Consider the following 13,195-nt stretch of genomic DNA (forward strand, 5'->3'; position numbering starts at 1 on the left):
ATGGTATGTGATTGTCACATTGAATCTGAGGTGGCTTTCTCTTGTCATCTAGCACAATCATCATGCATTCAGGGAAGGGTAAGACTGAATCACTGTGTAGTAAATAACAGAGTGTGGCTTGCCAAGATATGAGCTTTCAAGCAATTTGCCAGCTCGATATCGACCTATATAGTGTTGTAAGTTTGTCTGTACTAATAAATAAATATTAATTAATTTACATACTGTGAAAAGTGTATTGTTTCTTTGAGCTTTGGTGTTCTTGTGAAAATCAAGATATAAATGAAACCTTTCTTATGGCATTCATATTCGTTTATTTACCTACCCTTTTCTCTATCTTTCAGTTTTCTTTCCTTTTTTTTCAACTGGCTAACAAACAAGACTGACACAGGGAGAAGGTACTTAATGAAAACATGAAGCTGTGCTTATAGTTGCTGGACCTTTCAGGCAGGTCATTTGCCCTACTGGCTATATTTCTGTCTGCAGTCCCCTTCTTTGAAAGACAAGAGGGCTAGATGTACTTAGAATTACTTTCCCTATCTACTTCTGCCCCCGGTCTTTTTTTTTTTGTCTTTTTTTCTTCAGTGCATGCATGTTTTTGTGTGAGCATGCAAGTATATTTTTGTGTACATGTGTGTGAATGCACACATGTGTACATTGTGTGTGTTTGTGTGTGTGTGTGTGTGTAAGTATGCTTATCTTTGATAATATTTTTCCATGATTAAACTGGTTATCTTGCTTATAACCCAGATAAATGCCTCTTCATACCTTTGTTGTCTTACCTTTTCATTGTTGATGTTTAAAAAAAAAAAAATCAAAGCATACATATCCTTTATGTTTTTCTCCATGTCTTGTTGATCTTTCAAAAAAGTACAGCACTCTCTGGTATTTGCAGTCAGCGTATGTGTATACATGTGCTTCTTTGTGAATAATAGAATACATGTGTCAGCTGGGTAAAGAATGAGGTTGAGCACCTTGAGAACATTGGGGTTCCACCCAGAAACACCTGATTAGTGGTGTGGTGTGTCTGTGTGTGTGTGTGTGCGCGCATGCATGTGTGTGTGTGTGTGTTGTGTGTGTGTGTGTGTGTCCAGTCCTGTGATTTTCCTGTCATTTGTGAGGCTTTTAGTGATACAGTTCCAACAGACAGTTCCTTTACACTGTGGACAGGCGACTTGATAAGTCAAAGGCGAGTGCATACCTTTTAGTACAGTATGTCATGTGTGATCCTAATTCACAACATGGAAAGCTCGTTTTACATATATATATATTTGTATTTCTTTTTATCACAACAGATTTCTCTGAGTGAAATTCGGGCTGCTCTCCTCAGGGAGAGCCTGTCACTATGCTACAGTGCCACCCTTTTTTAATATTTTTTTACTGCGTGCAGTTTTATTTGTTTTTCCTATCGAAGTGGATTTTTCTACAGAATTTTGCCAGGAGCAACCCTTTTGTTGCCGTGGGTTCTTTTATGTGCACTAAGTCCATGCTGCACATGGGACCTCAGTTCATTGAATGACTAGCGTCCAGACCACCTCTCAAGGTCTAGTGGAGGGGGGGGAAATATTGGCGACTGAGCCGTGATTTGAACCAGCGCGCTCAGATTCTCTCGCTTCCTAGGCGGACGCGTTACCTCTAGGCCATTACTCCACTCCATATATATATATATATATATATATATAGATAGATAGATAGATAGATAGATAGATATAATATATATATATTTCAAGTCTCTGGTCTTGTGAGGGAAAAGGGATGTTGTTGATGACAATGTCTTTGCAGCACTGAAACTGCTTCATATATTGCTGACAGTGGTTTTACCATGTCAGATCTGTTTAATGATTTTTGACAGTGGCATTACTTTATCATCAGATGAAAGGGACATTGCTGACAACATCTTTACCACACTGAAACTGCATCATAGATTGACAGCAGTGCCTTTTACCATGGCAGATCTCTTAATGATTATTGACAATGACCTGACCATATCAAGTATTGTGGTGTTGAGTTTTTGTGTGGTTTTTTTTTCTTCTTTTTGATTTTTTTAGAGAAAGGGAATATAATGGGGCCATTTGGGTCTTGTAGTATGTGTCTTGCATGAGTCTTACAATAAACATGCTCCATATGGTTTCTTCTCCTGTCTGCCTCTGATGTTCGCAGCCACCTGGATTCTTGGTAACTTTAATAGAGAAGGCACTGGAAAAAGAGGGGAAGTTGGGTGTGACCCTGTCTGCGCAGCAAAATCCACAATTGGTACCATGAGCTGACTGTTGGTCACTGCCTTACACTACTGATAACAACAACACCCTCTCTTTGGACCCATGAATCAATAAACAGATAAACAAATACACAAAACGGGCAGTAAATGAGCAAATTGAATAGCGAATTAATGATTCAAAGCGTAAGTAAATTCATTTACAATTCGATGTGAGAATGGATAGACTAATGTAGGCCAATGAATGATATGGATACAGTGAGCAATAGATATACCGGTATACATATTTGTAATTGATGTGGGCAATGATGGTCATTTTTTCTATTTAAAAAGATGACAGAATGAACAGACAATACTGAAATATGGAATGTTAAAAGAAAAAAAACAACAACATGGAAACTAAGATCTTTCAGGTTCAGATTTTCATGATGTTCATCAAACATTTTTTTCACCAACACTCATGCAGACACACATACACACACGCGCGCGCGCACACACATGCGTGTGCACGCACACACTCACACGCGCGTGCACACACACACACACACACACACACACATACACAAACACATGCGCGCGCACGTATGCATGTGCGCGCACCCACGCACGCACGCACACACACACACACACACACACACACACACACACACTTCTGTTGACTGGACTATTGTGAATCTCAGGGAACAAAAAGTAGTGGGGGGGGGGGGAGAATAAAGGAGCAGGGTATGTGAGAGTACCTGAACAAAGTGCACAACTTGTGAGCAGGTGGGAAGTTTTTGGGGAGGATTTTGGTAGTAACAATTCCTTGAGGATGGGGTGATTTACTTCACTGTTATCCATAACAGCTCAGGTTGCTTTCACATGTAAAGTTGATATTGTAAATGTTATTGTTATTTGTACACCACACACACACACACACACACACACACACACACACACAGAGAGAGAGAGAGAAAGAGAGAGAGTCAGTGACAACATATGAAAAATGAGCACACACTCCTATGCAAACACAAGCATTTTATCCACACAAATGCACACACAGTCACATAACTCATGTGCACTCACTCAGTCATTCATTTTGTCTCCATCACATTCCCAAGTGCTTGTATATGACCTTATTAGTATGCACACTTGGTCCTGAACTCATATCCTTCCATGCTGCATACATAGAATACACACACACACAGGCACACATACAGAGACACGCAGACACACACACACACACACACACACACACACACGTGCACACAAGCACATATGCATATGTACAGGTGCTTACCTGCACAGCTGATACATATCCCTTTCTCTTTCCCCACATCTCTCTCTCTCTCTCTCTCACACACACACACACGCACACACACACACACCACCAATAAGATGCAATGCACATAACACTGCGAGTGCTTTCAAACGACCACTGTCCAAGCCAAGAGAGCGTGTTGTTAACTCAATGAGAGAAGCTGACTGTTGTTTTTGGCAGTGCAACTCTCCGTCAGTGTTAGCAGCAGCCAGCTGTTGTCGTTTTGACGTGGCCATATTGTGATGCTTGCGTGGGCAGGCCCCTAGACCAAAGCTTTGGTCTTCCAGCTTTCAAGTATTTCTCACTCCCCGGCTGGGCTTTTCTAGTTCCATCACCAATCGCGTTAGCTAGCCAAAGTGCATCACAAATGGACATTGTCATCATCACTTTTTTTTCTTTTTTTTTTTTTTTTTTTTTTTGTTCCAGAGATATTTTGGAATGTCAGCATCACTATGGCTTTTTGCATCAGAGATGTCTGGAGTGTTATGAGTAGATATGTCTTCACTTTTAAGTTAAAGTGTTTAGGGACACTTTCACCCGGTGTTTGATGGGTTTTCTTTTCATTCGTTCCAGTTTCTTTATCAATTTGGCTTGGTGAATTGATTGAGACACTTGGTCAGTTTGATACTTATCTTCTTCTTCACCGCTTGAACTGATGGTCTTGAGTGCATCTAGCTTTGCCACCAGTTCATGGGGTCAGTCATCTGTTATTTCTTTCTTGGTCTATTTTGTTTTGCATCAGTCACCATTGTAAGTCTGGCACTCTATCACTACACTTAAGAAAAAAAGGGTGGGAGGTGGTGTGGGGGGAAGATCAAGGAGAAACAGAAGTGTGCATGAGGCGTTTTTTCACATTGTTTAATTTTACTGAGACTGTACATCTCGGGCAGTAGCTGCCTGTTCATGTGGGTCTGATCCTGTGGGAGACTGAATGGAGACACCCATTGCACAGAGTGGCAGTCACCAATGACAAGCGTGACCAGAAGACCTGTTTATTATGCCCTGTGTCAAAGTAGATGGTGTGGTGATTGCCTGTTTTGTCCTCTGGCATGTAGGGCAGCAACAAAGAACAGCCACTCTTGTTTTGGGCCAGTCTTTGAATGGTAGGTACCCCAGGTGTGCTTCAGGGTCTTGAATTTTCCTTCGACTGTTCTGCGCCGGGTGTTCTTTGGTCTTCTCTTGCATCTGCATTTTGGTGTCCAATGAATGGCTGTCCAGGTCACGTTTCCTTGCTCTCTTCAATCCGTTTCTGCAGCCTTCTCATGATGATGGTCTCCATGTTCTCTTGAATGCACTGGGCAAGTAGTTGTTGATTATGTCTTAAGGTGACTTCTAGAAATATCAAAGTATCACAAATGTGATCTGAAGACTTTTTTTGATTTGTAAGTATAGTTATACACTGGTGGAAAAACGTGAAAATTCAAGGAATCATATGTCAGACTTTGATTTCGTGTATTTTTCTTCTTTCTTCCTCCCAGCCACCAAACGTTCGCAGCTACCATCTTTTTACTGTAATTCAGGGTTTTCCCCCAGGAAGTAAATGCACAAGAGGATACTGAAGGTTAACAGGTTTAGCTCAGGTCTTGTTGAATATTTGGTTCAAAGGAAGGCTTTTGTTTTTGCTGAAGTTTGATCTTCAAATTTTACTTAATTCTCACTTTAAACTGGAAAATCAGATGGATTTGTTTTTCAGGTACAATTCTGTTCAAATAACTGGAGAAAGTATATGCATTGGAGTATGCTGTTTTTGTTTTTGTCTTTTGGGGGGTTGGGGTGGGTGGGGTTAGGGGCTGGGGGGAGGGTACTGATCTGGCTTGTCTTTTTTTTTTTTTTTTCTTTTATCTTTGATTATCCATTCCATGGATAACTCCTTGTCAGAAATTGGATGTAACATTTGTATATCCCGTCACATGTTGCTCGTTACGTCAACATTTAGATATGACTTTTTCACCATCTGTATATATTACTTCACTTGTTCTGCATTATGTCATTATTTGGAGATCACTTTTGAATCATTTGTGTATTTCTTCTCAGTCATCCTGGGTCATATCATAGATTGAATGCCAGTTTTGAGTATTTTATATATGACTTCATATTTTAGATTATGACTTTAAAGGATATAAAGAAACCAAGCTTTTTTCTATTTTTTAAGGTAGTGGTAATGATAATAATAGTGGTAATTATAATGATGATGATATGATGATGATGATGATGATGATTTATTGAAAATGACAGATGTAGCTTCTGTGATACAGAAAAAGGTATTACATACGACTATTTATGCAATTGTTAATTCTCACATTCTTTTTTGAGATAACTTGAAAACGCCTTAAAAAATAGTAGTTATTCCAAAAGATTATCTTTTGAATGTAAAGTAAACATAAAGCAAGCAGAAAAAATGTGATAACAATAAAAGAGAAAGAAAACAAACTGAGAATCTGTCACATCACAGATACTCACATTTGTTTTATTTTATTTTTCTTAATTGTGTATGAATTAATATCTGGTCTGTCTACGGAGCTTTGCCCTTTTTTTCTACTTTCCAAGTGGTAAAAAAGGATGGTGCTCTCTACTAATACCATACATAATAAGAAAGGAAAATAAAATGATGTGGATGATGATGTGGATGTTCGTTATGTTGTGTAGGTTGACATTTTTCACATGGAATGCATATGTACATCTCTTGCCTGCTGAGACCAGTTTCTGATGTAATAATCAGTAGACTGAGATCTTTTTTTGTGGTCTTTTTTTCCCCCGTGTTGTTGTTAGTGTTTGATCTATATCATTCGTCAGATGTGATGTGTTTTGTTGTTGTTCTTTGTACTATATAACTATTCACTTAAAAAATCTTTTAAAAAAGATATTGAGAACAATGCAGCAGACCAGTAAGTTGGCAGTGTTTTTCTTTCTTGTGTGCAGAATGGCAGATAAAATGGACATTTGCCTTGTGTAGATCCCTTGATCTAGATTTGTGTGAATGTTCTCTATGCAGTATAGAATGAGTGCTTCATAGATTAGCAGAGAAAAGTGGTAGAATTTAGCTGACTTGTGTGCATGTGTGTGTCTCTGTGTATGTGTGTGTGTGTGTGTGTGTGTGTTGAAGTGTTTGTGGCTTTCAGTGTATTTCATAATCCATGATGTGTTGTTGTTTTTTCTTCAGCCTGATAAGATGTGAAACATTATTACTGCTGCAAATCCTTTCATGCAATTTCAAGTGTGCACGCACACACACACAAATTTTGTTAGAGAAAAGATTACTGTGATGCTCAGAGTCAGAATGTGTTGTGTTTAGTAAACAGGTGAAGTATTGACTGACACATGCAATGGCATGGAATTTGTGCAGTTTTTGATTAAAAAAAAAAATTATTTATTTAGATTTTATCACCATGACTAAATTAAAGATATAATATTTGTTAACATAGATTTACATTGCTGTTTACATTGATATATATTTAAGAATTATTATTGGTTTACAAATATGTTTTGAGTTATTAAAGTATACAGAAAATAAGCTGACTACACATAACTTTGCTTTAAACCTAAATTGAAAGATTGATTATTTTCTTTCACAGTCATTTGATTATGTATCTGTAGCAAGTCTAAATCTGTTTGATGTGTGTGTGTACAAACAATTAATCTGTGTGGATACCCTTGAGCATAATCATGCGCATGTACTGGACTAGTATAAAGACACATCTTCTTTGATTGTTACTTTATATTAATTACATAAGAGCTTAGATCAAAGCCTCATCTTCTCCAGTATTAATGGTTGGAGTTTGTTTTTCTCTGTGATTTTTAGATGTGGCGTGACTGATGATTGAATGTCATTTTAATGGCAAATTCTTCTATTTGAAGCCAGAAAAGAGTCTTGGAAGTGTTGAAGTAATGAATATGAGTGACAGAGATGAAACGCATCTTTATGACACGATGCTTTATTATGTTTACATGAATGACCTGAAACAAAGCCCCCACCCCACACACTGTAGTTTGATATTTCTGCAGTGTTCAGCTTGTCTTGAAAACAAGGCAAGGCAAGGCAAATGTTTTTTTCTTGTGACCCCTGGGGGCATTGAAACATTACATAAAAACATTTTTTACACATACCATATGAGTGATGTCAAAAGAACAAAGAGAAGAAAAGAAAAAAAAATTGCACAAACAATACACACTGATAATTGATTTATCCTCAGCCATTAACAACCGACATAACTTTACCAAAAAGAACTTTAAATAGAAGAAACAATTGGTTTCATCATCTTTTTTTTTCTTTCTTTTTTTTCCCCCCACTGCTGTTCCTTCCTGGTGGCAGGCTAAGGCTTCCTCAGGGGGAGGCAAGTCCTCCGACGATGTGGTGGACGACGTAGCAGCAGACATCCTGAGCAAGCTGCCACCGGACTTTGATACGGAGGTGGCGCTGCGCAAGTACCCGACGCTGTATGAGCAGAGCATGAACACGGTGCTGGTGCAGGAGATGGTGCGCTTCAACAACCTGCTGAAGCTCATGCGCAGCTCGCTGATCAACATCCGCAAGGCCATCAAGGTCAGTGGTGGTTGTGCAGGGTGTAGGCAGCTAGTCACTTCGTTGCCCCCATGTTAGTTGTTTTGTTTGGGTATTTTTTTTGCCATCTGCTGCTAGTTGGAAATGGGACCAGGAAGGTCCAGCTGGAAGTCTCAGTCGCCTAGAGGGATGGCTAAAAGTGGAGCACAAAAAAGCAATTGGATAGATGCCAGTCTCTGATCAGATTATTTATTTCAAGATTTAGTTTTCTGGGAGAATATGGGTGTGTGCCTGGAATGATTTAGAATATTTTGATACACTAAGTTTGAATTATAAAGGGGGAACATTAAAAGTAGTTTTGTCTGTCTATTGGTGTGCCTTCTGAGTGAATGGAGTGATGCGTGACCGTGGAGTATGACACTCAGATCAGATCTTTTTCTTTTTCTTTTTTATTTGTTTATTATTCTCCATCATGGAGGTGGCAAGTGAAACGTTATATGATGAGCAAAGTGCCCATAACTTCTCTTGTTTGGTCTTGCTTTTTTTTGCCTCTGCTGTCATTTTCAGTTGACACAGTCCTAGAATATAGACCTATGGTCTGAGATATTGGATGCTTCTTACTGAAGGGTGTGTGTGTGTGTGGGGGGGGGGGTATTGTTTTCCAGCCTGCAGTTTTTATAAACTTTCGCCATCTGAAAGTTTTGTTGTTGGTTTTTTTTTAGTACAGTTGTTTCAGTCATACAGTGACATTTACATAATTTTTACCCTAGGGTCAAACCTGGCTAGCCCAGATTAACACTAGGGTCTGTGTAGACTAGCTGGATTGACTGCCCCAGGGGTAAATCACAACTACTGAGGACTGAACCCCCACCCCCACCCCCCACCTCCCACTAATTGGATGTTACCTCCCCCTCATAGTGGATATAGGCGTCACTCTTGGCTAGACACCCATAAGTAAATCTTGCCTAGTTAAAATCAATACAGGCTATCAGAAGAGAATTTTCTTTTAAAGGAGAGGAAGGAAGGTCAGTAAAGGCCAGTCCTGAATGACCCCTTTTTCTTTTTCAATAGCTTGATTATCCCTGTACAAAGGAGGTAATTGCCTAGTAAGGGGGGGTCAGTCATGGGTAACGCTGAGCAGGAGGGTAGTTTAAGGCTGTTACATTGGCTAGTTTAAGGGGACATCACTGGTGTGTCATTGATCGTGTGGGGGGGTCAGCAGTCACTGAGATGGCTAGAGAAGCTGAAGGGAACCCCTGACATTCATGCATGTCACCTTTCAGCACAGTTGTGTTGGCTGAAACTGTGAAAGTTCCAACTTCCCTGAGGAAGGCACTTCTGCACTGTGTGTGTACTGTCCATACACATTTCTTCTTCTTCTTTGTCTTCTTTGCATTCACTGGCTTTACAGTCAAGCCTGCTCTAGAAATTGTTGGTCTGTAGAGTAGCATAACTTTAACGTCTTCTGTTATGACCATACATGTTTTACATCTGTTGTATCATGGCATCTGCCAAGCCCTGAGTTTGAAACGTCATGAAGGCATTCAGAAAGAAAAAAGGGGGGTCAGGATAGGAGGTTAGTGGATGGGGGTATCACAAGAAACTCATCAGGTACTTGACCCATACATACTGGTCATCTGTACAAACTGAAAGCTCAAGTCAGGCCATTTACCAATTCAAATAATGTAAGTGGTGGTGACAGTCTGACACAGCCTGTGGTGATGTTGGTGGATGTTGTGAGAAGTTGGTGTTGGTTGCAGGGTCTGGTAGTGATGTCGTCAGACCTGGAGGACGTAGTGGTGTGCATCCTGAAGGGCAAGATCCCCGGCATGTGGATGAAGGTGTCCTACCCCTCCCTCAAGCCCCTTGGATCCTACGTCAATGACTTCTTGGCCCGCCTCAAGTTCCTGCAGGTAAAGGAAAATAATGCTGGGAATTTTTTTTTTTTTTTTTTTTTAACTTTTTTTTTAATTTTCCAAAAACATGTATACAATACAGAGAATAGTATGAACCAAACCGTATACAACGAACAGTAGCATCTTCCACTACAGAGAGATAGATAAGACAAAATAAAACAAAACAGGCTATAGCAAGGCAAAATAAATCTGTAACAACAACATCAACAGCAATAACAACAACAACAAACAAATAAACAAACAAACACACACACAAAAACAAAAAACAAAAAAATAATTAAAAAAAATAAAAAGAAGAAAGGAAGATTTGTCCAATCATTCAATCAATCAATGCTTACATCTTAATGATTGTAGTAATCATGGTGATTTAAGATGACATTAATAGTAAATAGCCTAGACCAGTTGTGACATAGCAACAGCATCAAATGTATCAACTATTATAGTAATGGTATCTAGGGTAAGGCGAAAGCGAGTGGTGACATTATAATGTCATAATAATAATGATCATGAGTATACCACTTCTGCATTATTGGAAAAGAAAACTTGTGATTGGTCACATTGTAAAGACAACAGCAACTATAAAAGTTAAAAAAAATAAACAAATAATACATATTGAGAAATAAATAAAGACATGTTAGTACAAAGTAAGGACTGTTATATAGAATGGTAACTATGGAACATGTGAAATTATGATTAAGTAACAGTTTCCATAATTGGAAGGTAACTGTTCCACTTTGTACGGAAAGCATGATGGTTCATTAGTATATAAGATGCATGTTCTTCGATTTTGTATCTGTATCTGAGCTGTGTTTTAAATGCATTGAGTTGTGGTGGTTGTTTATTGAATTTGCATTTGTACAGAAAGTTTTTGGCAAGTAAAATAATAAAATCTAAAATGTCATCTGTAGCAAATGTGTGTGAGTTTCCAAATAAAACTAATTCTTCACATAATTGGGCATTGTATACATTATTGCATTTGTTATTAATATCAGTTTGGAAAGCAGTCCAAAATCTCTGCACAATCTCACATCTCCAAAAAAGGTGTTCAATGGTTTCTGGATGTGATCCACAGAAGCTACATTTATCATTATGAGAGATATTCATCTGTTTCAGTGATTTGTTTGTTGCAATAATCCTATGAACTAATCTTATTTGAAACCATTTTAAGTTAACATCACTTATTTTGTGTATTTTGTGAAATGTCTGTTTCCAATTAATGTTCAGTTGCAACAAATCGTTCCATTTCTTACAGCATTTAGGGGTCGTATTGTTTTTAACTAGAGTATCATAATAAACTTTTGTTCCTTTTTTCACTGAATATATCATTTGTAATGATTTTCTCATCTGCAAAGCAGTGTTATTATCAATTTTAATGTTTAGGTTTTTTATATAATTTCTAACTGACCTTATGCAACCATTTAAAGTAAGGAAATTTGTTATATTTCCATGCTTTTGACTAAAATCTTCATAGGAAAGGAAACTACTGTCCCCGTGCACTAGATGAGAAATATTCCAGACCCCCTTTTCCATCCAATTTCTGTATGATAAAATCTTACTTCCAATTTTAATATTTTGGTTCAGAAAGATTGGTTCTGCTAAAACTTCTTTACTACTTAATAGTGGGACCTTCTGACAAAATTCTTTGTAGGCTTGGAAAACATGGATCCAGAACTTATTCTTATCATTAGGTGTTGGTAGACAGGGTCCATATCTATCAATATCTTTGATAACTGGATTGCTTTCTTTTATTATTATTGTCCATTTATGGTTTGAAAACTTTAATTTACGTATCCAGCTCAGTTTAAGACCTTTAATAAATTGTTTGATGTCAAACATTCCTAATCCTCCTAATATTGTACTTTTAATTACTGTTTTTCTACTTATTCGATCCTGTTTTTTGTTCCAAATAAACTTGAAACATGCCTTCTGCAGCTCATCAATATATTCATCAGGTGGATTTGGTAGAAACATCCATAACTGGGTTATTTTTGATAAAATCAGTGACTTGAGAACAGCTATCCTTCCTAAAGGGGTAATCGGTCTTTTTATCCATATTCTAAATAACATTCTAATTTCAGACATTTTGTCTTTATAGTTTAATTCCTCACATTCTTCTAAATCAACAGTAAACCACACTCCTAAGATTTTAAATTTTGGTGGGTTCCATACCATTTTTAAATGAGGTAGATATCTAATTTGACATTGTTTTCTGCTACCCAGCCATATTGCTTGAGTTTTACCTGCATTCATATATAATCCTGAAAAACTACTAAACGAGTCAGTTGTCCTTATGATCTCCTCAAACGATATTCTATCTCCTTTGGTCATCAGTTGGGTGTCATCTGCAAACTGTGCAATTTTATGATCTGTATTATTAATATTAATACCTTTAATCAGTTTATTTTCTCTTATCATTATGCCAAGGATTTCAACACATAGAAGAAATAAGTAGGGTGAAATGGGATCACCTTGACGACATCCTCTCTCTACTGGAAACCAAGAAGACGCCGTTCCGTTTACTACTACTGCTGATTTAATATTTTGATAAAAGGTACTTATCCATCTACATGCTGGGAATTTATATAGCACCTGTTGTATAATTAGGGCTCTAGGCGCTTTACAAAAATAGGTCGACACACACGCAGCACGCACATGTGAGCACATGCACGCATGCATGCACGCATACATTTACACACACACACACCACACCACAACACACCACAACACAGCTGTGCTGGTATTTGATTGTTTTTTGTTGTTTTTTGCTGTCCCATCCTCTGCACCATTTTAGTGTCATTACTTCCATGCCGCTCATTACAAGTCCCCCATACACGGCCACATCCGGGTTTGTCGCAGTCCCAGCGCTGGCAGTCCACAGGGAAGCAATAATGTTAAGTCACCAGGAGGCCACATGCCAGAGAAGACCCTGAACTGCTGCTGAGTCACTTTGGTGGTGTTCAGTAGCGCCGTTTCAGATTTAACATACTTAGGACACCGCCTACAAAGCCCCCTACTGATGACAATGATAGCTTAATCACAGAGCCAGACTGAGCGTCCCCCCTTGAGTGGAGACTGCTATCTTGTCCCTCCAACAACAGTCCCACATGAAACTGCCAACACCCATGACCTTGACAGGATTCACCCCAAGCATGGAAGTGGAGGAGGATCGAAACTCAGGTCACCATGAGTACAGGGCATGAAAGGCCACAGAACATGGGAATTTTTTTTTAATTGATGATGAAAAAAGAGGAGGATCACAATGTTGCTAT

At 38.5% G+C, this 13,195-nt stretch overlaps 1 protein-coding gene across 1 annotated transcript in view; it reads left to right on the forward strand.

The window, feature by feature from the left end:
• LOC143286198 (dynein axonemal heavy chain 7-like) overlaps positions 1-13,195 on the forward strand; it is a 126,956-nt gene that overhangs the window by 109,658 nt on the left and 4,103 nt on the right. Inside the window, exons 56-57 of the mRNA XM_076593833.1 lie at positions 7,822-8,052; positions 9,771-9,923. Coding sequence (XP_076449948.1) covers positions 7,822-8,052; positions 9,771-9,923 — 384 coding nt within the window. The remainder of the gene's footprint in view (positions 1-7,821; positions 8,053-9,770; positions 9,924-13,195) is intronic.

This window comes from Babylonia areolata, chromosome 1, assembly GCF_041734735.1.
Source record: "Babylonia areolata isolate BAREFJ2019XMU chromosome 1, ASM4173473v1, whole genome shotgun sequence".
Lineage (NCBI taxonomy): Eukaryota > Metazoa > Mollusca > Gastropoda > Neogastropoda > Buccinidae > Babylonia > Babylonia areolata.